The following is a 22,121-nucleotide window of genomic DNA, read 5'->3' on the forward strand; positions in this document are numbered from 1 at the left end:
TGTTGTCACCTTCTTTCCAAAAAACTGAAAAAAAAAACTGAACCAAATATAGAGTATGTGATATTTATTAATCCTTTCACACAAAAAGGTCGTGACAATAGATGACTATATACATAGTCCCTTGGGGTAAAGCTTAGAAAGTTGCCTATGACATTCTTTGACATAGGCCATTATACTACAGGGTTAGGGTCGCATGATCTGTTCAACTGAGGATGTAAGTGACTTTACCAGATGTGACCTCGGCAAAAATGAGGCCTAGGCCATTATTTTAAGAAGGTGACGATATTATAACTTCCCTTTTTTTAAAACATTTTAATATGTTGTTCAGAAATCAAAGTGACATACATGTAGCTTTAAAATGTTCTATAGATTTTGCTTTGTAAAAGCAGAGGGGAATATTGTAGATACTAGGTGGAACAGATCTCTTATGATTCCTAGTACTCAGTATTGTTACGCAGCGTATCTATTTGTTCCCAGGCTGATACCGTGCGCGCCTCTAACCTTGATTTATCCAGGGAAGCTTTGCTGAGTGTACACGGGCTGTTTTCACATCGTCCAACTACCCACTTTAATCATCCGACACTCTCCCACGTGGAAGCTGCCCAGTAAAACCTTCCTTTTCTTCCATTTGTCCGGGAGCAGCGCCGCTGGAGCAGTGACTTAATTTGCTAAAGGACACTTTGATGGATGTAATTTGTTGAACGGGGAAGTCGTGAGCAGCAGTTGATGCTAGTTTTCTCTTCACTTCAGCTATTCAGCTTGAGATGTCAAACTTTATTTTTATGTGTGATTAATTAGGTAATGGATGCATGGTGGTTGCAATGTCTGCCCGCTGTGGACTACAGTAAAATATGATGTGCTGGTTAGTCAGATTGCGTCAGTCGCTGTCAGTTTAAGCTCTTTACTACTCTGTCAGGTTTAGTAGGCCCGTCTCTCCTGAAGGCAGAAACACAGGGACAATAGCTGTAAAACACAGACATGCGCTGGCAATTCAGTGATTGCAATGAGCGTAGTAAAAACAGGAACCGCAGCTGCACACAATTTGTCTCGGAGAACACCAGACAGAAGCCTCTCACCATCGAGGATGACCTTGGGTGTGACTTTATCTAAAGGATGCTGCTGAAAAACAATCTTTATTTAACCTAAAGCCGCTGCCGACCCTCCAGTGGTAACAAGGCGTGATATTAAGGTTGTATGAGAAAACACAACGCCCTATCTGTCTATCTATCTATCTATCTATCTATCTGGTCTTCAGCGTTACACTATGACACTGCACTCCCCTCTCTAGTGTCACATCTCACATAATGACATGACTTTTCTGCAGATATACTAAAGGGTTTTACAAGCCAGGACAGGCCGATGCTAGCTGGTTAGCATGCTAACTTCAGCAGAAACCTCTGCAACTTGCGTACCACACAAGACACAACTGACCTCGCATCAACACTGTTGTTTCTTCACATTTATATTCATAATGTTTATTTTTGGAATGTTTTTTACACAAATTCTGTCCATATCTTACAAATTGCCCCTTTTAAATATAATCCGTAAAAAATGTTGCCCATTGCAGCTTTAGATGTGATGTTGCGAAAACAAACTCAACGTTTTTTGTCTCACCACAATGATACGATTAGATTGCAATCAAAAGAATACCAAAGACTGAAATAACTTCTACAGACAGCTTTCTAAAGAACAGGACTCAGTTGCTTCCTGTCCACAGCCATGACTCCTAATCTCACTGATGGAAAATATACCCATGAAGTGAAAATGATACCGACAACAAAAAACAACAGACGTCACTCACAGGTGTTTCATAGACAAAAGCTCTTTTAATGAAAATCATTTTTTGTTTTTTTTCTTTTCTGTCCAGTAAAAAAGATTGATCATATGCATACTATTTATAGCTTCAACATAGCAGGCAGTAGAAAAAGAGTTTACATTTAAAATACTCAGAGCATTCAAAAGCATACATCGTCTAATAAATTGAAACTGAGACATTCCCGTACATCATCGACTCACTACGCTTCTACTTTTGGCTGGTCTGACCGGTGGCGTTCAGCTCCTCGCTACAAGAGAAATGTATACAGTATGCAAGCCTGGGCTCAAATTCTATCCAAAATCCCTCCACGTGTACGCCCACACCAGTGATATGAGGGATATCAGAATCAGGCTGTCAGGGAGCTGCTGTAATGTGTTGAGTGAGCTCGATCTATCGCTGTGAAAAGCTTTAGAATAAAGGATTCGGGATAATATTTTCACCCAGATGATTTCACTCTGACACATCTGACTTTTATTCATTTTTTTCTTTCTTTTTTGTTTCTTGTTTTCGTCAGCGGAGATGGCTAGGCTGGGATGTCCGAGAGAGCTTTGCTGCTGATCATTTATCTGCATTTATGGAAGACTGCTTGTTCATTTGCTGCTGCTGTGAAGCTTTGTGTTATCTCACACGGCTGATGTTGACATCTGAGAAGAAAGTTCATGAGTGCACAACTACAACAGAAGTCACACACGTCACAAAAATATACATGAGCTGATGTGTGTCATCTAACCGTCACCGGACACCGTGTGCGTTTATTTCACTTGCGACTTCTATCACAGGGCCAGTGCACGTCTGCTTATTGATATATTGGTGGTTTTGCACGTGTATCATGCATGTAGTGTGCTGCTGATCCTCGTGTGTGATTCAGTTCTTGACTGCAACTGAGGAGTTCTATTAATTTAAATAGTGCACACTTATTGTTTTAACCTAACATTTGGGCAGCATGATACTAAAGAGCTGGAGGCGGTTAAATGTTACAATAAAAACCACAATATCTGATCTTACACTGCTGTAATGAAAATTAAATGTGTATCATAAGTTCTGGTTTTTAATTAAATCATTTAGGAATTTTTTGTGCTATTCCTTTATTTGCGAGTCTTGGAAATGATGAACATTTTAACTGTTTTATGCTACAGAACCAGCAACTTTGCAGTCACATCCACAGGTTTTGTAGCCATCAGGTGCTAAGTCCACACTAAGCCAGCTAATTTTTGTGAAGATATCCATCTGTCGTAAAAAAAAAAAATAATAAAAAAAAAATGCCTGACAACTGCACAGAAAGTCATTCAGTGGCATACAGAAGTGGAGAATTTAGCTTGTCATTGAGTTACCACACCAGTGAAATAAAACAACAGACTATCTGGTGGAATACTGAGCATATTATATCATCTCGTATGGGGTGCTTAATAGACTGGACACGATCCAGTTACAGCATGTTCAGATTGTACAAATTCACCTTTGACTGGCATACACTGATTTACGTTATGTATCAATACAAAACTAAACAGTCTACACTCAGTCTTCAGTGGCATCAATACTAGTATTATTGTACTAATAACGCTCAGACACACGTCTTAATTTTCCATTCTTCTGAAACAGACTACTGAACTGTGCTGTCATGCAGTGGTTATAAATAACCTAACCACTAACTGAAAATTCTACAGGTCAAAGATCGATATGGGAAGTCTTATTATTCTCATGAATTACACCTGTAGCACACCTTTTCTGCCCTCACAGATTATGGAGCCAAAAGCACCATTCATTAATCAGTTTTGCTTAGATGATCTGCTTGAGAATGAGAGCTGCCAGTAAGCCAGACAAACAGTAACTCCTGCTGAGATCACATTAATTTCATGATTATGAAGTTGTCTCACAAACTCAACATGAATACACCTTAATGACAACAGCCATATTGATCAATCAGCTATCATTACGGTAAAATGAGTGATCGCAGAGAGGGTTCAAATTAACAAATTGCTTGAACTTAAGCCAGCAGGTCTAACATCATAGTTTCCTGAAAGCTCAGTTTACCCGACAGAGAAACACACCGGCTTACATAATACCTTTTACAGTCCTGTGTAAAGAAAGTGAAATTTTGGCAAAAGCAGCAGCTTCAGAATTTCATCTATGTCTGCGCAGGATGCATTTAGGCACAGTGTTAAGTAGGTCAGCCACTATTTTGGCAGCTCTCAGAGCCCAACACACAGTCATCTTAGTAATACTTGAAAATGCACTTGAAGCATAGAAATAGTCTATGATTTGGAAAGCAGTTCAGGCGGCAGTAAAACCAGCCCCATCCTCGCCAGGAAAAACAACCACATAAGTGAACTGTGAACAACGTTTCTTTGTAGGCAACTGATACGGCAGTGAAAGAAGGAGTTAAATGAAGAGGTATAAAGAGTGACAAGAGCTGTGAGATCGGGGGTGGACAGTTAGGTCGAACAAATACAGGACTTTCACCCAGGTGGTCGAGTTCAGTGTGTAAGCAAAGATTAACAATGAGTTATTTCAACTTAATCTGAGCAGGGACCTGTACAGAATGGTAAGTAATGTTGTGATCTTAACCCGAGCCACACTGTTTTCCTTACCATAAACAGAATTTTTGTTGCCTAAACCTAACCAACCTGTGACTGTAACAGACATGTGTTCGCTATAGTATGCTGTAACTGTTTTGGAAACGGTGATGTATCTTGTTTTGGGAGTTGCTGGCAATCGACCTGTTCAGTCATTGGGATACAAGGATGTGTTGGTCTGTGTCTACTCGGGATAGCTTCGGGCGCAGTATTACAGGTCAACAGCTATTCGGCAGCGCCCTGAACCTAGCACACAACTACTGTATTTACACCCGACAAACAGAAGAAAAAAAGACTTAAAGCATCTAAATATGTTTCGGGAAGTGGTTAAAGCTGCATGGCTGAAGTGAAACACGAGTTCTTCCACAGCCTCCGTAGACAGATGGATCGATTAAAATAGGAGCACATCTGGTGAGACACACCTGAAGTACATGACAGATGTGTGCGGATGGACGGCCAAAAAGTGACTCATTTTCAAATTTAGCTGGTTTAGTGTGGACGTACTCTGACTGTAAAGTTTAAGATAACATATCCTCATTGTATTTCCAGTGTTTTGTTTCTCTTAACACACTAATTTTTCATAACTGTCTATCATCATTCCATCTTTTGTAAGCATCCTTGCACAGTGATAGTCACAAACTGTCAGTAACTAATAAAAATCTCAGTTCACCCACTCTCACGTTCAGCAAAAGCTGATGGATTTGCCGTCTCTGTGAAATATATATTCATATACTACTCAACTCTATTCATTGCCCAAAGTCTTCAGGATCTCTTTTTAGCTGGAGAGAGGAAGAGCAGAAGAGAGAATTCTATGGAAGTAATTATCACAGCAGTCCTCAGCAGGGAGTTCAATAGGTTGTTAAAAAAAAAAAAAAAAAGCAATCCAAATGAAACAGATAGTGTGGAGGGGTACATTAAAGGAAGGTAGTGCTGTTAACAACAATATTGATCTATTTATATATTTATTTATATATGTGGAGTATGTATGGTGTATGGGGAGAACTGCAGATATATTATATAACTTAATGAAGGCATAAATTATAGAACTGATTGGTTCACAGCCAGGGAGCACACACTTGAAGGCTGGGACCTATGCAGGCACACAATAATGATGTGACACAAATCTATAAAAGGGGAATACCGATGGTGTTAAAGGAAGGCGCTCAGGAGGAGAGGGTGGGGGAGGAGAGAGAAGGTGAGAAAAGAGAGGAGGTGGGGTGAGAGGGGAAGAAGGTGGGATAAGAGAGGAAGCATGAATAATCCATCGGAGAATCACGACAGGATTAAGACAAGGTGGGAGCCAAAAATATCCCCGGCCAAGGCGGCTTGGCGCAATAACGCTGCAACGGAGCACAACACGACAGCAGCCACTCCTGCTGCCAGTCTCCGTCAGCTCAGGAAGTAAAACGCTGGCAGGGATTATAAAAAGCCACTGTGATGTCGCTGTGTACAGTAAAACTTCCAGCGTCATGCAGTATAAAGCTGAGACTCACACCAGTCTGTGCCTGTACATAACCCATAGAAGTTTTGGTGAATATGACGACAAATGAAGGAGTAGAACTTCCATTTTCCTTCGTCCATACAGAATGTTTCCTAAACCCCCCCAAATTAATTCTGATTGATTTTAATTTGCTGGTCTTTAAAGAGGCACTCCTGCACATCTAGTGTGTGTTTGCCAAAGAGAGTACTACTGCCTATGTGAAAACAGGTGCATAACGTATGTGAGCAAGAAAAAAAAACACAAGACAAAAACCTGATGATGTCATCAGTGTTATCTTAGCTTATGCTTAGATGTAACACATTTTAAGAGAAGGCTCACACCGGCTGCGAGTCCCCGCTTAGCTCAATTTACGACTTGCGGCTTTTCTCAGCTTGAGGAAAGTTTTACAAACATAAAACCTTTATGGGTCAAACACTGGGAATGTCAATCAGTGAGACCAGCAGAGACACAAAACACAAGTACATAAACCTCTCCTTAAAATAACCAAAGCTGCTCTTACATAACAAAGAACTAGATACCATGATGGCGACTGCTTCAAGGTCTACATCCAGTTATGCCGCCCACTGAATATGCGCAGTAGAGTTTCTTCCGTTAGTTAAACCTTGACAGGGTAATATGCCATTGAGTGAATCCTGGTTGGTTGCTGGAGGACGGCTCATTAGGGGCCCAAAATTCATTTTTGCCCCGATGCCCTATAATGAGTAGATTCAGCTCTGCACAGTGGGAACTAGAGTCAGGCTATCTTGGTCTTGGTTGCATTTATTCTGAGCTCTCTCTTTCTTTCTTCAAGTCACCCACCTTTATGGAAGTAGAGTACAAACATGCCAGAGTGCCTCTTTAAACATGCAATAAAATCTGAGATCATTCTGAGGTAATTCCATTTTCTCTCCCAGACTGAAAACAGCAGTGGAGAAATCTGCCCTTTTTAAGATAAGAGTCACTTTGTTTTAAAACAAGCAATCTGCTTTTGTCACAAGCAGCAACTTTACACGCTGTGAGTAAAATAAGTCAGTGGGACCCGTAACACCGGCGAAGGACTCGACTTGAACATTTCTCGCCGTGCCGCAGTCGCCCCCCCATTCAGACAACATAACCCATCCCCAGAAAACTTCCCATCATCCCTGCTGCTGGAATCTTCTCAAATTCAGATGAGGGCTTACCTCCTGCTTTGCCGGCATCCTTTTTCTTTATCTCTTCCCTCCTCTAGCACTCTCATCCTTGCCTACGTTTACTCACTCTTTTTCCACCCTGTATTTCCCTCTCTGTCACTTCAGTCAAATGAGGTTAAATCTCCCTGCTGCTTGGTAAGAGGCATAGATTAGCAAAACAGAGTTCAAGCTCTGCCAACACCTAAGAAGGCGAGCAGAAAAACAAGCACAACAAAGACCTGGCTGGTAATTTTTCCTGTTCTTTAAAGAGTATACCTTGGCAACATGTGCGCACATGTGTTTGTGAACGATACAGCGGCATGTACACGGGTCTCACAGCTGAGTGACGTTAGCATTTACATGACATAGGGAATGTTAACAGTGAACTAGAAATGGTGAGAAGGGGATTACAATTAATTCTTTTGCAAAATCCCAACATGAGAGCTGTAATTTTCTAGGCACATGCATGCTCTTCTCTCAGTTTCGTAGCGACAACATAGTTACAACCTCATGTGGCTGTAAGTGATTGTTGTAAGCTAAAGAGATATGAGAAAGGCAATAAGAATGAACAGCATTTGAAAGCCTAAATTCCACAGTACCACAACAATATCAAACGACAAAGTACCCTCCAACTCAATACACTTGCACTCACCTATTATACACCACACAAACAGCAAACATCAGACAACATTGTCGTCTCATCACAGTGTAGCTTTACTGCACCTGGTTCTAAAGACGCACTTCACATTGACATCTCAGTCACAATGTACGAAAAATACTTCACCTGAAAAATATTAACATCTGTACTGAAATATTGGAAAACACATGTAAGGCAATGCAGCTGATAATGTGAAGAGTACAGACTTATGAAGCTTTCAGGTGCTAACAACACTTAAAGAGGAATACCACCCAGTCTGAGAAACCACACCTGTCAGGTACAGAACGTCTGATCTGTCATCACGATCATGACTACTTAGAATTAGTCAATAAAATAAACTGAACCAAGGTGAACTTTGGAACAGCTCAGTGAGTTGGCCAGGGAGCTGTATATTCTGAAGTCAATTCTAACGCTGACACAGAAAGCAAAGCAATTTTTGTGACCATTGGATTTACATAAGTCAGTGCAAGGACATGAGTACAAGTGGTGTGAATAATTAATCAAAATTTGTGTAATTTGGACATTTGTATGAGAGCAAAATGTTCAACTTTTGATAGAAATGTGCATGTCTCCATGTCAATGGTGAACAGAGTTCAGTACTTTTTTATCAAAAACTTGGCCGGGGTAACCGAGCCAAAGCTGAAATCTTCTGGAGGAATAAACACCCGGAATCCCATTAGATTCTGCTCTGGTTCTGAGCCTATCACTGAGGTAAGAAGAGCTCAGAGAAGCTCAAAAGTGGATTTATCTTCCAACTTCCATTTATCTACCTGACCGCAGCAGTGATCCGCGGAGGTCACCTCCGTTGTCGGGTGTTTGTGTTCTGTAATGTTGACTGCTGAATGGAGCTGGAGGGGAAATGTACTTTACTTGATGAAATTACAGAGAATAGAGGGGGAAAAGATGAGAGAGAACCAGAGTCTCTGGTAAGTGCTGATGACTACAAACAAGCAAACTGAGTTCCATGTGCCTCACATCCTGCACTGTCCACAATCAGCAAATCAGCAATCATTTGCTTTGCAGTTGGTGTGTACACACCATAAGGTGTACTGTATCTTTAAGTGTTGATGAAGTGTTAAGTGTTGAAAATGAAAAGGTTGATCTTAAAAGGTCTCTTTTGATGACGTGTAAAAAGAAGTGGTTTGAGGGAGAGCTGACCATGCGAATACGACTGACTGGCACATGTACCTTCTTAAACTAAGCGGTAAACCATTTTAAGACACAGCATATAAGGCTCAGACTTTGGCTAAATCAAACTGACAAAAATCCCCAAAATACATGGTTACATAAAATAATAACTCAGAGTATTATGTGTCCATGTAAGACACCCTTAGAGCGTCTAAGACTTACGCAGGTATGCTATTCTTGTTGCAGGTGTTTCTGTCATCGATGTGAAATCAGGAGAGTTATACTAGATCAGTCAGACAATGCTGTATGTACAAGGATAAGGAAACAATAGCGCTAAAATATGCAGATATAAAGGTATATGGCATATGTTGATACTTCAAATGAATCATGAAGTAAAAAAAAAATAAATCATTTTATAAACATACTGAAGATAGATAGATAGATAGATAGATAGATAGATAGATAGATAGATAGATAGATAGATAGATAGATCCCTGTATTTAAGCTTACTGTTCTAACAGTGTATAAAGCAAAACACTGGCACTGAGCTCAAATGGGACTGATGTTACTAAAATAACTTCTCCTCCTTTTAAGCTTGTTACCTTCTGCACAATGTTGAAGCATTATGAAAAATTCTACTAGATGCCATTAAATAAGAGGTTTGATGAATGGGGTTGTTGTGAGCCTGTTTTTTTTTTTTTGTCCAGTAAGTTGACACACAGGATAGATGATTTACAATAAAACAGCAATTTGTCCTCTGAGGCCGTGGTCGAAACAGATCTGCCATGTAGATTATTCAACAAGCGAGGTGGTTGCATATTTTTATTGCCCTGTATTGTGGAAATATTGTGCTGTCCCTGGTTGTATAAACTGAAAATGTGCTGGTGCATGGTCAAAGGACTCTGCGAGATTTACAGTACACCCATCTACCTGCCCAAACTGTGACTTTACCACCAAAGATTAAAGTAATTTATTTCTATTTCAACTGTTTTTGCTGTTCGATGATCATGCATTAGTAGTTCATTAGTTTAGAGAAAAATAGATTCTGTGGCAACATCCCCTCATCCCATTTGAAGCCCATCTCTCATATGAATATTTAGCTGTAATGTCACAGTATCAAATACATTTCAGTTATGATATTTCCATAGAAGATAGAAAAGGGGCTACAACACACCATATAGCAGGAGTTTATAGAATGGATTCAATGAAACTGTAACATTAGAAAATGTGCAGCACTCGAAGAGGTATCATTGACTATAAAATGCTCACCATTATCTGTTTATGAGAAGGAATGCTGCATTTATGGACGAAGGTTAGTTTTTACATGATGATAAAGCAGGTGGATAAATCAAACAATCTCATTTCAGTACAAATGCATAGAGTCAAACAAACAGTATTTGTGCACAGACACGTACTCAGATGAAAATTTGAAAAAAACAAACAAAATAAAAAGCTTAGCTTTTTAGAGCAGAAAGCATGTCAACCTTGAGAGTATCTGTTTCCCAACCAATAAGGCTTGCAATGTTCTGAATCTTACTGTCAAAAAATCTCATTGAAAAGACCAAAACCGCCAAAGAATTTATCCTATTTACAAGTATTCTGTGTGGTCCCAAGGCCTGATTGGTCTCATCACTTTGTGCCTTGGAACTCCATGTTGTCCAAAAACTTCTACGAATGCACTGATGACTCTTGACTAAGTAACAATTATTAATACTGCAGTGTCAAACATGTTTAGGAAATAATTTAGCCTCCAAAATAAAAAAATAAAAAAATCAACAATATATAAAAAAAACGTACCTCTTCACTTGATCCCATTGAGGATGGGAAGAGATTGAACCCCTGGACTCATTAAAGATGGATACGAATAGGCTCGGTTCCCACTGAAGATTGCTTACCATCTAGGTTCCCATCTTTAATGTGGACAAATGGGTTTCTGGCTCAGTACCACAAACGGTACATTGGAAAGGGATGAGAGACGGACTAAGACATTGTTGGTTGTGGTCTTTGGTCAAGTGATTTGTTGACAATGGGAAAAAACTATGGAAAATACTTTAAGCTGGCTTTTCCTCAAAAGAAGTTCAAACGTTTGTTTAAAATACCAGCTATTACATGCTGTTTCATTAACCCACTAGGTACAGCCCAGACGCCAGGATAAAATATTGGAACAAACAGTTTTCCAATCCACTGATACTATCACATTTGTATGTGTCATAGGCTACGTAGCTTATTGACATTTCTATAAAATGAGTCATAGGGTTGCCAGGCCAGTGACTGCAGTTATCATTTTCAACATTTTCCACACATTTTTAGGGAGACCTCGGCCCAATTTTCAGTGACGTTTGTGGTGACAAAAAGACTGCTACTTTTGAAAGGAAGTCAGGACATCCCCTGTCATGTTTGTGCCTGACCAAACCATGCATCTTAAGCCAAAATATGATCTTTTTGTAAGCATTTTTGGTGCCTAAACCAAAACTGATCCTAAAGAAACATAAAGTTACATGCTAACAATGATAAGTTTCAACATATCTGTGGAAAAAATGCACATTGCCCATATTTATTCTGGCGATTGGATTGATTGGTAAGACTCAATGTGTTGCCATAGAAGAATCAATTCTACTAATTTCTAATGCTATTTAAATACACAGTAGCCTAATCAGACAGCATTTGGCATTGGTAATGATGCTAATTGTAAGAAAGCTGAAAAGTGGTCGATGCCACTAGGTCACAGCAATAGCCTTCGAGGCAGCAATGACAGGTTGCCTAAGAGGGCTCCAAATATATTAAGGACTGAAGAGTTAACAATAATGCTAAATATTGACATAATTGCTGCTAAGTTCTTCCTGCCATATAGCAAACTGTAACTGATGTATGTCAGACATAAATTGGAGATTCCATCTATACCCTGGAAATTTCTAACCTACATTTTTGTCTTTATAAAGCCTTATAGACTGTTCTGATTTCCTTAAATGTGAGGGCCAAGTAGAGAATATGAAAGAGTCAAGACACACAAACAAACAATAAAATGGTGGCCACAGTTTCCCATATAAAAACGTGAATCATCAACAAACATTGACACTGCAGTGTGCAAGGAATAAGATCTAGTAGTATACTGGTAACATTCCACTGTTTATTACTGGCCTACTGTGTTCAACTTTTTTCCCTTTTTATTTTTTTAAGAAAATTCTGTCATTAAAAATCTTTCTATAGTATATTTTTTTCTTAGAAAATATAGAAAAGAGTAATTTACAGTTATTTTACACATGGGATATCCTCTGGCTTTTGTTTTGGAACAGATATGACTCATTTTGTTCTTTTGCAGCACATGGTGTTACAGAATATGCATTGAAACAACAAACATAAGTCACTACAGCGTAGCCAAAATGAAAATACGCAGACTTCATACAGAAAAATTAAATACATGCTTACATACAATACAGTGCCATGCAAACACAGTCCATTTTGGGAAGTAAATTATTTAAGATTTGCATTTCTCTCCCGTGTTTCAAACATTTCATGCCTTCTCGATATACATACATGACATGGCTTTTACATAATGTGACGTTCACTGCTGCTACTGCAGGAAGTAGCTTGCCAAAAACTCCTCATTTCTAAGTAGGGCATTGTTTGGCTGATGAAATATAAGGTTTTTATCATTGACAAGTCAGCACTTAAGACTACTTTGTAACTCCACAGAAGCAGGGAATGTGTTTCAGGGAAAGTATGACAGTTAAAATATCATTATTTTCCATATTTGTCTCACATTGATTTCATCGCTTTTTTGATATCTACTGATTTCTCACTTGACACTGAATGACAATCTTCTTCCCTCACATACTCCTTTGTCCAGCATTCACACATATTTTCTCACTGACATTTGGTCCAATATGAGCATTTGAGTCTCCCCCAGCTGCCTGGTTAGCTGTCCTACACGAGAGCAATTCAAATTCTCAGTGGCAGCACAAAAAATACCCGGCCAGCAGTGTCCCTACAATGACAGCCCCTTAAAAACCAGCCCATCGCCCGAGAAGGTATTGACTGGTCTGCAATCAGCCACATCTGCTCAAATATGGGGCCTCTCTATCACATGCCACCAGCTAAGATCTGCCTGCCAGGGGTCAGTGAGAGATAGGTATCTGTCAGGGCTGTTGACCTTGAGTGTGTTTGTTTTGGGACTGCAACAGAGATTCTTATCAGGCCTTGGCACACAGAGATAATACTGTTTACCCTCTGGGGAGACAAAAGCCATTTAGGACTTCTTAGACTGAATACTGAAGAAAGGTATTTGTGGAATAGAACCCATTTTTGATGGAATGTTACTCTGAAGTATTAGGGCAAAATAAATTCAGTTACTTCATGGACAAGACCAGCTCCAGCCCTACAGGTGGCAGCAGTAGTCTGCACCTTCCCTTTTGCAACCAATAAAGAACTGAAGTCTTGACATCACTTCCAGGCTAGATCAGCTTCATTAGCCTCTGTAGATCAGTGGAATCTCATTCAGGGTGTCTTTAATTGTCTTTTCTGGAAACCTGATTTCAAGGGGTTTATTGTCCATATTCTAAGATCAATAAAGGTCTTTTAAACTAGAGTTATTGGCATTTGAACCAATCGTAATTGTTAAAAGGTTAAACAAAGAATTTATTGGCATTTAAAAAACTGTTACATCTTAAATTTGAAATCATGACCTTTTGCATTGGTTCAACTGGTTTATTTCATAGCATAGCTAGTATTTGTCCCATCATTAACCAAAAGCAGTCTAATGCATGGGGAATATTGTGTTCATGAAAGCACCGCTAACTTATTTTTGTCACTTTGTCTCAGCGGAACATCGTAGAAACACAACTTGCTGTGGCAAAAGTTTTCGGAAAACTGCCCTTTTAAACATACAGATACAGAGCAACATTAGCATTTGGGTTGTGTTTCAGAATGCCTGACTAATTATAGCAACATTATGTAACTATTTTACCTTAAAGGGTTAAATGAATTTTGAATGTACATTGACTGGAAATGTTATGAGTGGTGTCTATCTCAACCACACTACACCATAGATTTCTGCACTATGTAACCTTAGTGAGCACTTAACATCACAGTGCATAATGCTGTCAGGCAATAAATCACAGACAGGACCAACTGTCATCAGTTTGATGAAACTGGATCATATTTTATTGGAAGAACATAAAAATATCTGGTTTCCTTCTGCCTCAACTCTGTGATTTACAGTGTTTCCTGAAAGCAATCTCTAACTGCCGCATACCGTAGCTAGGAGGTAGCTCAGCTAGCTGAACCTACCTGGAGCACTGCCAGGGCGTGTTGGGTTTACCCCGCTTTCACAGCAGCTTTGAACCACCAGGTGGAGGAGGTTTTTCATGTCTGGGCGAGCAGGCAACGTAACTTGGTTTAGACGCCTTTGTGTAAAAGGCTACTAAAAGACACAGAGCCGCACTTGTTGTTGTTGAACAATAAATAATATTTGCTGGCTTGCTAAGTTGTGTCTTGTGCTCTTGCACTAACTTGATATTGTTAGCAAAGTCGTAAACTTGCCAAGGCAGCCCATTTTGACAGAGGTTTAGCTGTTAGCATGTTATAACTAGGTGTTACTGGTTACATTAGCTTGGCATGCTGTTACAGTTCTGTTCTGTGTGCAACGTTTGCCCTGCCAGTTTTCAAGACATTCATATGACCTCTTTGTAGTAGGCACGTACATTACATCTTACAAATTGTTCGAGAAACTGGGGATTTGTATTTACGATGGTGGTGTTCTCAAATCTCATAAAATACCAAAGTTCACCATTCCTTTAGGCTCTTTCCTGATCTCCTCTGACTCAGATCCAAATGTGGCCCTTAGCTGCTCAGCTATGTTCACCACCTAGTTAGTAATTTCATCAAGGAGATTATGAATGAGGTTTTTAACTTCTGCAACAAAACCTGGAAGTTCTAGTCTGACTTTAGCTCTCTATTAGTTTATTTTACACTATTCAGAGAAAGTGCCTCACTGTTCAATTTAAGCCTGTTATATAATCTGCTTCACAAACCTGAACATTAAGTCACTAAATTCTCTTAAATAATTCATGATTCATGACTTATGTGAAAGTTCAAACTTACTGAAACTTTTTTGTTTGTATAGAAATGTGTCAAACAAAAAGAAATTCTGTACACTATTTGGCACCGCTGCAAGTTTTGAGTCACATTCAGACCTTCCAATTGCCAGTGCCATACCAGTCAGCTTTTATAAGTGGATCACAGAGACATCCTTACTCTCATCGAAACTTTTCATTGATCAACCTGCTAGAAAGTTCAACATTTCAAGCCTTGGAAATGCTCTTTACTTTTGGTTTTTACTGCTCTGTTGCGAAAACAGTTAAGGATTTACTTAAGTCATACTCGGGCTTACTGCCTTTTCAAATACTGCTGCACGACAGTCACTTATTACTTCCTGTTCATACACTGCAGCCCACTGCGGTTTCTTTTGCCATTGCCAAGACTTTATATGACCTCAGAATTAAAAGCAGAAATATTTGCCTCCTGCTACTATAAACCTAGACTGTTCTATTCATAAGATGCAATGTGCAAGATAATTCTTCATTATGGACACAGTGTATGCCATCTGCCCAGTTCAGCTGTTCAGCTTTTACAGAAAAGCATGCGGTGTGCTTTCTTTCCACAGTTTCTCTCTTTCCAGCAAAATTTGGTTACCTTTCTTTTTTCGCTGTTATCGAGGTGTGCGCAGTAAGGTGCACAGCCATCTCCTGCCCTGACTTATTTATACACTTTTGTATGATCACACTTACCACCTCCACCAACTTGTCTGAATGTCCTTGGCTTAACAGACTGCTATGCTCCTCACTCTCTTCCTTTGAGATAAGGGCTGCAGGAGATGAACACTGAATTGCTAATATTTAAATGGAGTAACATACTGTATGTTTAGAATTTTCTTACAGATTTAGCAAGCATAAGTTCTGGTAACTAACTTGTTTTTATACACCAAATAGTTGGGAAAGAGCTGTAGAACCATGAGCGTGTTGCAGTTTGTGCAAATGAGATACACTGTCCAGACTGAAGGACTGAATGACCGACCAAAGGGGCTGCGCTCTACTCTGGCCAGCTGAGCTGCTATTGGTTGGGAGTGACCAGTGCCCACTCTGCAGGGGACATCTCGCACTCCCCCGCACCTCAAGAAGTGCCTCACCGTTTGAGAACACCTCTAATCCACCAAGAACTGACGGATACCCACTGATATTCATTGCTAAAATCACAAACTACTCAGACGTTTGTCACATGATCAGGATTCTCCCTGACTTCGATGCACTCTATCTCCTCCCTTTCTCTTTCCCTCTCCCTTTCCCGCTCCCTCTCCCTCTCCCGCTCTTTGCGCTTGGCCCGTTTCTTTTTCTTGTGTCTCTTTTTGGACGGCGGGAAGAAGGTCAGGAAGACAGGCAGGATGACAAAGCAGTGCAGCACGGTGCAGCCCGCGGTGAGGAGCGAGCACTTGAACAGTGTGTAGGTCAGATTGGAAGGCACAAACACCAGGGGCATGATACCAATCACAAAGCAGGAAGTGTTCTGCAGGATGGCTGCCCCGTGCTCCTCCAGTGCCAACTTGATGCACTGCGTCCTAGTGTGCTCGGTGGCTAGCACAAAAGTGTACAGGTGTGGTGCACAGTGATCCATGGCGAAATTGAGGGTATAAATAAGGCACAGGATTGAGATGCTGTCCATGCCAACGTTCCAGAGGGTCATCAAACCCAAGACGCCCAGCTCCACGGACGTTACAGTGAGGATGAGCCAGAAATTACCCAAGGGGTTGATGACCAGGAAGAAAGTGAGGATGAGGATTGTGAGTACGCTGAATCCTGAGGTCAGGATGGGCGAGATGACGGAGGAGCTGTAGCGGTCCATGAACACAAACGTAGGATTGAAGGCAATGAACTTGATGCTGTTGATCAGCATCAACGGACGAAGCTTTTCTAGAAGCTCCACCACCTCTTCGCGCTTCTTCTCCGTCGTCCGTGCCACAAGGTACATCCGTGAGGCAATGATGTCGTACTCATCAGTCTCACGGTTCTTGGAGAATATGATGTCCTCAGTGAAGTGCTGGTACTCCGGGCTGCGTAAGAAGGAGCCCTTGAGGATGTTGATGAAGTCGCTCTTGGTTGACGCACTCACATTCACCACCCGAAGGTAGTGGAAAAAGTTGTCCATCCAGGAGATCTTGTTGAAGCCATGACTCAGAGTCTTCAGGTGCTCCTGCACCGTGGAGTTCCAGTACTCAATGGGCTCATATATGTAAAACCCAATCACAGGACTGTAGTTACTGAAGTATTTTTGCTGGGTCAGAGCATATGAAACACTTGGAGAGTTACTAGCCAGTAGGTTCACAATATTTGATCCATCACTGATTTGTAAACATCCCATGAATGAGAAAGAGGCATAGATGAGATACAGAATGACCACAAAGGGTTTAACATAAGTGTTGGTGATCCATTCCGTGTAGTGCTCACGCAGGAAGTGTTGGATGAAGTGATTCTGGTAGGGGACGCTGTCGTGGTGCGTAGACAGGTCATGGCCATCACTCATCATGGTTTTAAACCATGTGGGCTGGCGGTCCAGATACTCCACTGAGGGGATTTTACAACAGAAAACACTGTGGTAGCGGTTCTGCTCCAACTGTCCGGCAAACACCAGGCAGGAGCCGTAGAAAGAGAAAACATAGAAGTAGTTGACCAGGATGGCAACGCACATGCTCTGGCAGAAGATTTTCACAGACTCAATGTTGGTAAAAGGGCTAGCTCCCATGCCAAAGGTGATGATGTAGAGCGAGCTGGTCATGGTGTAGCACACCATCACATCAGCGAAAGCATCGGCTACGCGCTCCTTGAAGGGGAGGTTTTCCCTTGTTCTCCTCCAGCCTGCCAGCAGCTCGAACACCCCTTTAGTTCCATGGCCTGGAAGAAAAGAGAGAGAACAAATTCAGTAAGAATGATGTTTGCACTGATGTGTTAGCACTGTGTTCATCAGAAATGACATTGAAAGAAACATTTTCTATTTGTATGATATACAATCATTCCTAAGAAGTGAAATGGTTCATTTCTCTGAAGGTTTTCAGAATATTTCTTTGTACAACTGAGAAACATCATTTGAATACTTTCCTGAAATTCAATATTGGTTACTGTTACACCATATCGAGATAAAAAAACTTTTTTTTTTTTTTTCAATTATAGCATCAATAGAAGAAATATAATTTTGCCAATAATCTCTCTTTATTTTAACATTATTGCTGTTGGACTTTGTGGGATGAGTGCAAGCACTGCTGCGCTGAAAAGAGAAAGAGTGGCGAACAGGTCAAAGTGACTGCCCACAGTAAAGGAGCTGCTACAGCCAACTGATGATGCCAACTCTCACCATTTGTTCAAGTTTTCCATTTGAGTTGTTGTATGTGTCTAAAACTGATAATAGCCAAACAGACAGAGAGTGACAAGTGCAAAAGAGAATGTTAAAAGATAGTTAAATGCTCACTATGTAATGTCTGCCAATTGTTGACTCAGCTCTGAAGGAGAGAGTCAGGTACAGAGCCAGACCTTCTTAGAGGAATAAACACCCCCATTCCCCTCTAATTCTGCTCTGATCCAAAGCCATTAACCAATGAGAGGAGAACTAAGAGATTTTTTTTTCTGAGATTCAAAAGTGGATTCATCTTTATAACTTAAAAACCTGATTGCAGCAACGATTTGCAGAGGTGGCCATTGTCGTTGTTTATGTACTGTAATGTTGCCTGCTCACTAGAGCTGACAAGGACATGTACTTTATTAGGCAAACGACTTCACAGAGAGGACAGGGGAAGAGAAGAGAGAGCATTGGAGTCTCTCCAGACTCCAGTCTGAGTGCTGAGTTTAGTTAGAGGTTGACCTGAATTCAAACAAACAGGCACACAAACCCTTGGTGAATGCTTTTGCTTGTAAGCTTACAGCTAATGTACAGTCATCTAGCTGTTCGGGACCAATAAACACCCCCGTAGCTTACTCAGGCACAAATGTTCACAGATGAGGTAATGTTTTAAAGTTTTATTCATGTTAAGTGTTTTGTTCACAGACTTCCCTATCCCAAAAGTAGCAATGCACGACAAAATTAAATGCAACGCTGCCCCGAGCAAACAGACTTCTTGGTGTTTAAACATTGCTGGGAATATTTGTGATTATGTGAGTAACATCTCAAACAAATACACAACAAAGGTATAGTCCTTTTGTTGCATGGAGAATGCTTACATGAGAAAAACTTTCTTTCCATAGTAATGGCAACTGAGGATCATTATTATAACACTCAGTCTTCCAGAAAAATATATGTAGAAACACAAGTGAAACTATGTATTTTTTTGTATTATCCGGCAGACGTCGTTGAAGAATATTGAGGAGATAACTAAATTAATATCAAAGTCTCATCAACTAAATTATAGGGCCGATATGTTAGGGTTAGGGTTAGGGTTCTATTTAGATGTTTTCTTATAATACGAAGATAAATCTTTGTGGGCTTTCAACCCTCCGTCACCATTCATTGGTGTGCGTTAATACGCATCTGTCAAGGTGAATAAAACATGTCCTGATGTTGTGGGTATTTTGTTTTTACCTGCAATGCATGCCTGCTAAACAATTTGAGCATGACAAGACAGATTAAACATTCAATTAAAACATACATTTACGCAGCCTTGGTTTGACTCCTCTAATAGAGACATGGGCTTTCCTATTTCTCTTCATATCTGAAATAGAGCTGTACACTGTCCTCTCTACCATGCATCAGCAAACAGCCTCCAAATCTGTCTGCAGCAGGTTCATTCATGTGAGTCAAATCTGTGGGATTTAAAAAAATATAGACATGAATACCCAACATTCAAAGGCATATGCTCCATAGTGCAAAATCTCCCACACAGGAACACCCGCCCACCCACGCTCACTGCTCATTTATTTGTAAAATGCCGGAGCGGTATTTCTGATGGGGGAGAAGACTGCTGTGAGGGAATGTGTTATGAATTCGTGACCACTTGAATCAGTTCAATGTTCCTCCAGCATGTAAATATTTCAGTGCAAGTGAACACTGGATCTGGCTCATCCGTACATTTCACTGTCAACATCAGCTTTGAAATATTCCTTTCTCATGTAGCAGGTGGACAGCGCTAACCCTGACAGCTTTATATATTTCCCCTTGTCTGACTCAGAGAGAAAAGTTAATTAGCTATAAAGGATTAGTCGTATGTAATGAGTCGGCTAGATGACTCTTTCTGCTTTTAGTTTTATTAAGCAGTGCCGCAAGTCAATTAGTTAGTGTCAGTTGGTTTAGAGGGTGTGGAGGGAGAGGGAATTCATGCCCAGGGTTTATACAACATTACACCAGGGGAGTCCACATGCGTTTCCCTTCACCAGTTGCCGAATAGAATGTTAAGTAGTGAGTCACTGTGTTTGACATGATTAGAAGAGCTCCTGGATTCATTACAGTGATTGATCTGGCAGGTGAAGATAGATAACTAACAAAAATCTGTTTACCTCATATTTCTACACTCTTCACTCATATCTAATCTAATAATGTGTCAGTAAAGGTTTAGAAATAGAGTACTGCAACCATATATTTTCTGAGATATAGTTAAAACATTGAAAAATTAACAAACAATGATTCTGTGCCAAAACATGCATAATGATTGGTGTGCATCTAGTTACTTTCGATTCTGAATCAAACTATTTTTTTAATCAAACAATTCTCGATTCGAAATTGATTGTCAATCGAATGAACAGAAAAGCGGGCTCTATTTTAATTTTTTTGCTCCAGTGTGTTGTGCGTTAAACCGTTAATTGGGGTCCTTAATCTGCTGAAACACAATATGAAACCCAACTGGAAATTAAGATAAACGATCGGCAGCCTTTTAATTAAAAGAATTAACAGCATCAATTAATGAATATATTAATTTGAAAAGCATGCATGTATGTGGATAACAAAGTAAAGGGTGTGCTCTACTGTGTTATTAGGGTTATAAGTCCAGCAGTGAGAGCAGCCTCTCTGCTGCACTGTGAGCTCCGAGGGTCCATCACGGTACAAGACTCTGAGCAGAAGCAGAGTTCTGGAGCAGGGTTATTTTCTTCACCGCAGAGTTTGTTTAACGTGTTGATGTTGCGGTGTGTTTGTTAGCTTGTGAGTGGTTGTCAGCTGTTCTTGTTTGTTGCTGACCGCTGCTCCGCTCTGTTAACGTTACATCATTACGTCTGGTGACACGGACATGTGGCCTGCTTAATGTTCATCTTGCAAAGGTAATTATCTAGTCATTAAATAAAAGAAAGGTTTTCAACTGCTTCCTTGTTTGAAGATCAACTTTAAGGTAACTCTAGCTTGTTAAATTGTTCGGCTGCGGCGTTATCCTCGCAGTTTAGCTTCACCTTTATGTTGCATCAACATAACACTACTTACGAATGGATAAGACATGGATTTTTTACAATTGTGAATAGATTCTGAATCGTAGGAGATAAGAATGGCGATGCTTAACAACAACCACCCATGACATACAACACAGGTCCCTGACTGGAGCTGATCAACGATGCCATGGCCTCACGGCATGTGTCCTAAACACTAGGCCACCAGGATGCCCTGAGGATGATTAATGGTGGAAGATCATGAAAACTTTTTTTCTGTCTTGATGACCAGATTCCTTTTACAATATTTCCGTACAAGTTGTTGTACAATATGTAACATTATCTATGATAAAATATGGTGCATGGATAGTCATGGTGCATGGATAGTGAGTTAACTGCGTCCTGCTGGAGTTGAATGTGGAAGGAGACACAGGACCTCGCAACATCACTGTGATTATTTTCATTATCAATTTATGTGTAGATAACTGATTAATCGTATGGCCTGTGAAATGTTAGGAAATAAAGAAACAAGTCTGACACAATTTTTTCAAGCTTTTTTTTTTGTCCAACCAACAATCCAAAACCAGAAGATATCCCATTGAAATACGAAAAAGAAATAGATGAATAGTCAAAAAGATTAATAAATAATCAAAATAATTGCTGATTAACTTTCTGTTAACTGACTGATCTATAAATTGGTGCAGTTCTATTTGGTTTCATCAAAATCAAATTGAACTTTATGATCCAAATAGTGTAATTAATTTGTTAAGTAAAAAAAAAAAAAAATAGAATAAAAAGATCTTTGTTCTTCCACTTTAACTGCTAGCTTCTCCCTCACCACCCATCCTCCCTCACAAACACACACAAACACCCCTCTCACATAGTCAAACTAGTACAGTTGAAAAAATCAAATAAAA

General features: G+C 40.1%; 1 protein-coding gene across 1 annotated transcript in view; it reads right to left on the reverse strand.

Moving 5' to 3' along the window:
• Window positions 1–1,806: 1,806 nt before the first annotated feature.
• Window positions 1,807–22,121, reverse strand: part of ptchd4 (patched domain containing 4) — a 59,621-nt gene continuing 39,306 nt past the window's right edge. The window contains exon 3 of the mRNA XM_030405563.1: window positions 1,807–17,763. Coding sequence (XP_030261423.1) covers window positions 16,082–17,763 — 1,682 coding nt within the window. The 3' untranslated portion in view covers window positions 1,807–16,081. The remainder of the gene's footprint in view (window positions 17,764–22,121) is intronic.

The sequence above is a fragment of the Sparus aurata genome, chromosome 22 (assembly GCF_900880675.1).
Source record: "Sparus aurata chromosome 22, fSpaAur1.1, whole genome shotgun sequence".
Lineage (NCBI taxonomy): Eukaryota > Metazoa > Chordata > Actinopteri > Spariformes > Sparidae > Sparus > Sparus aurata.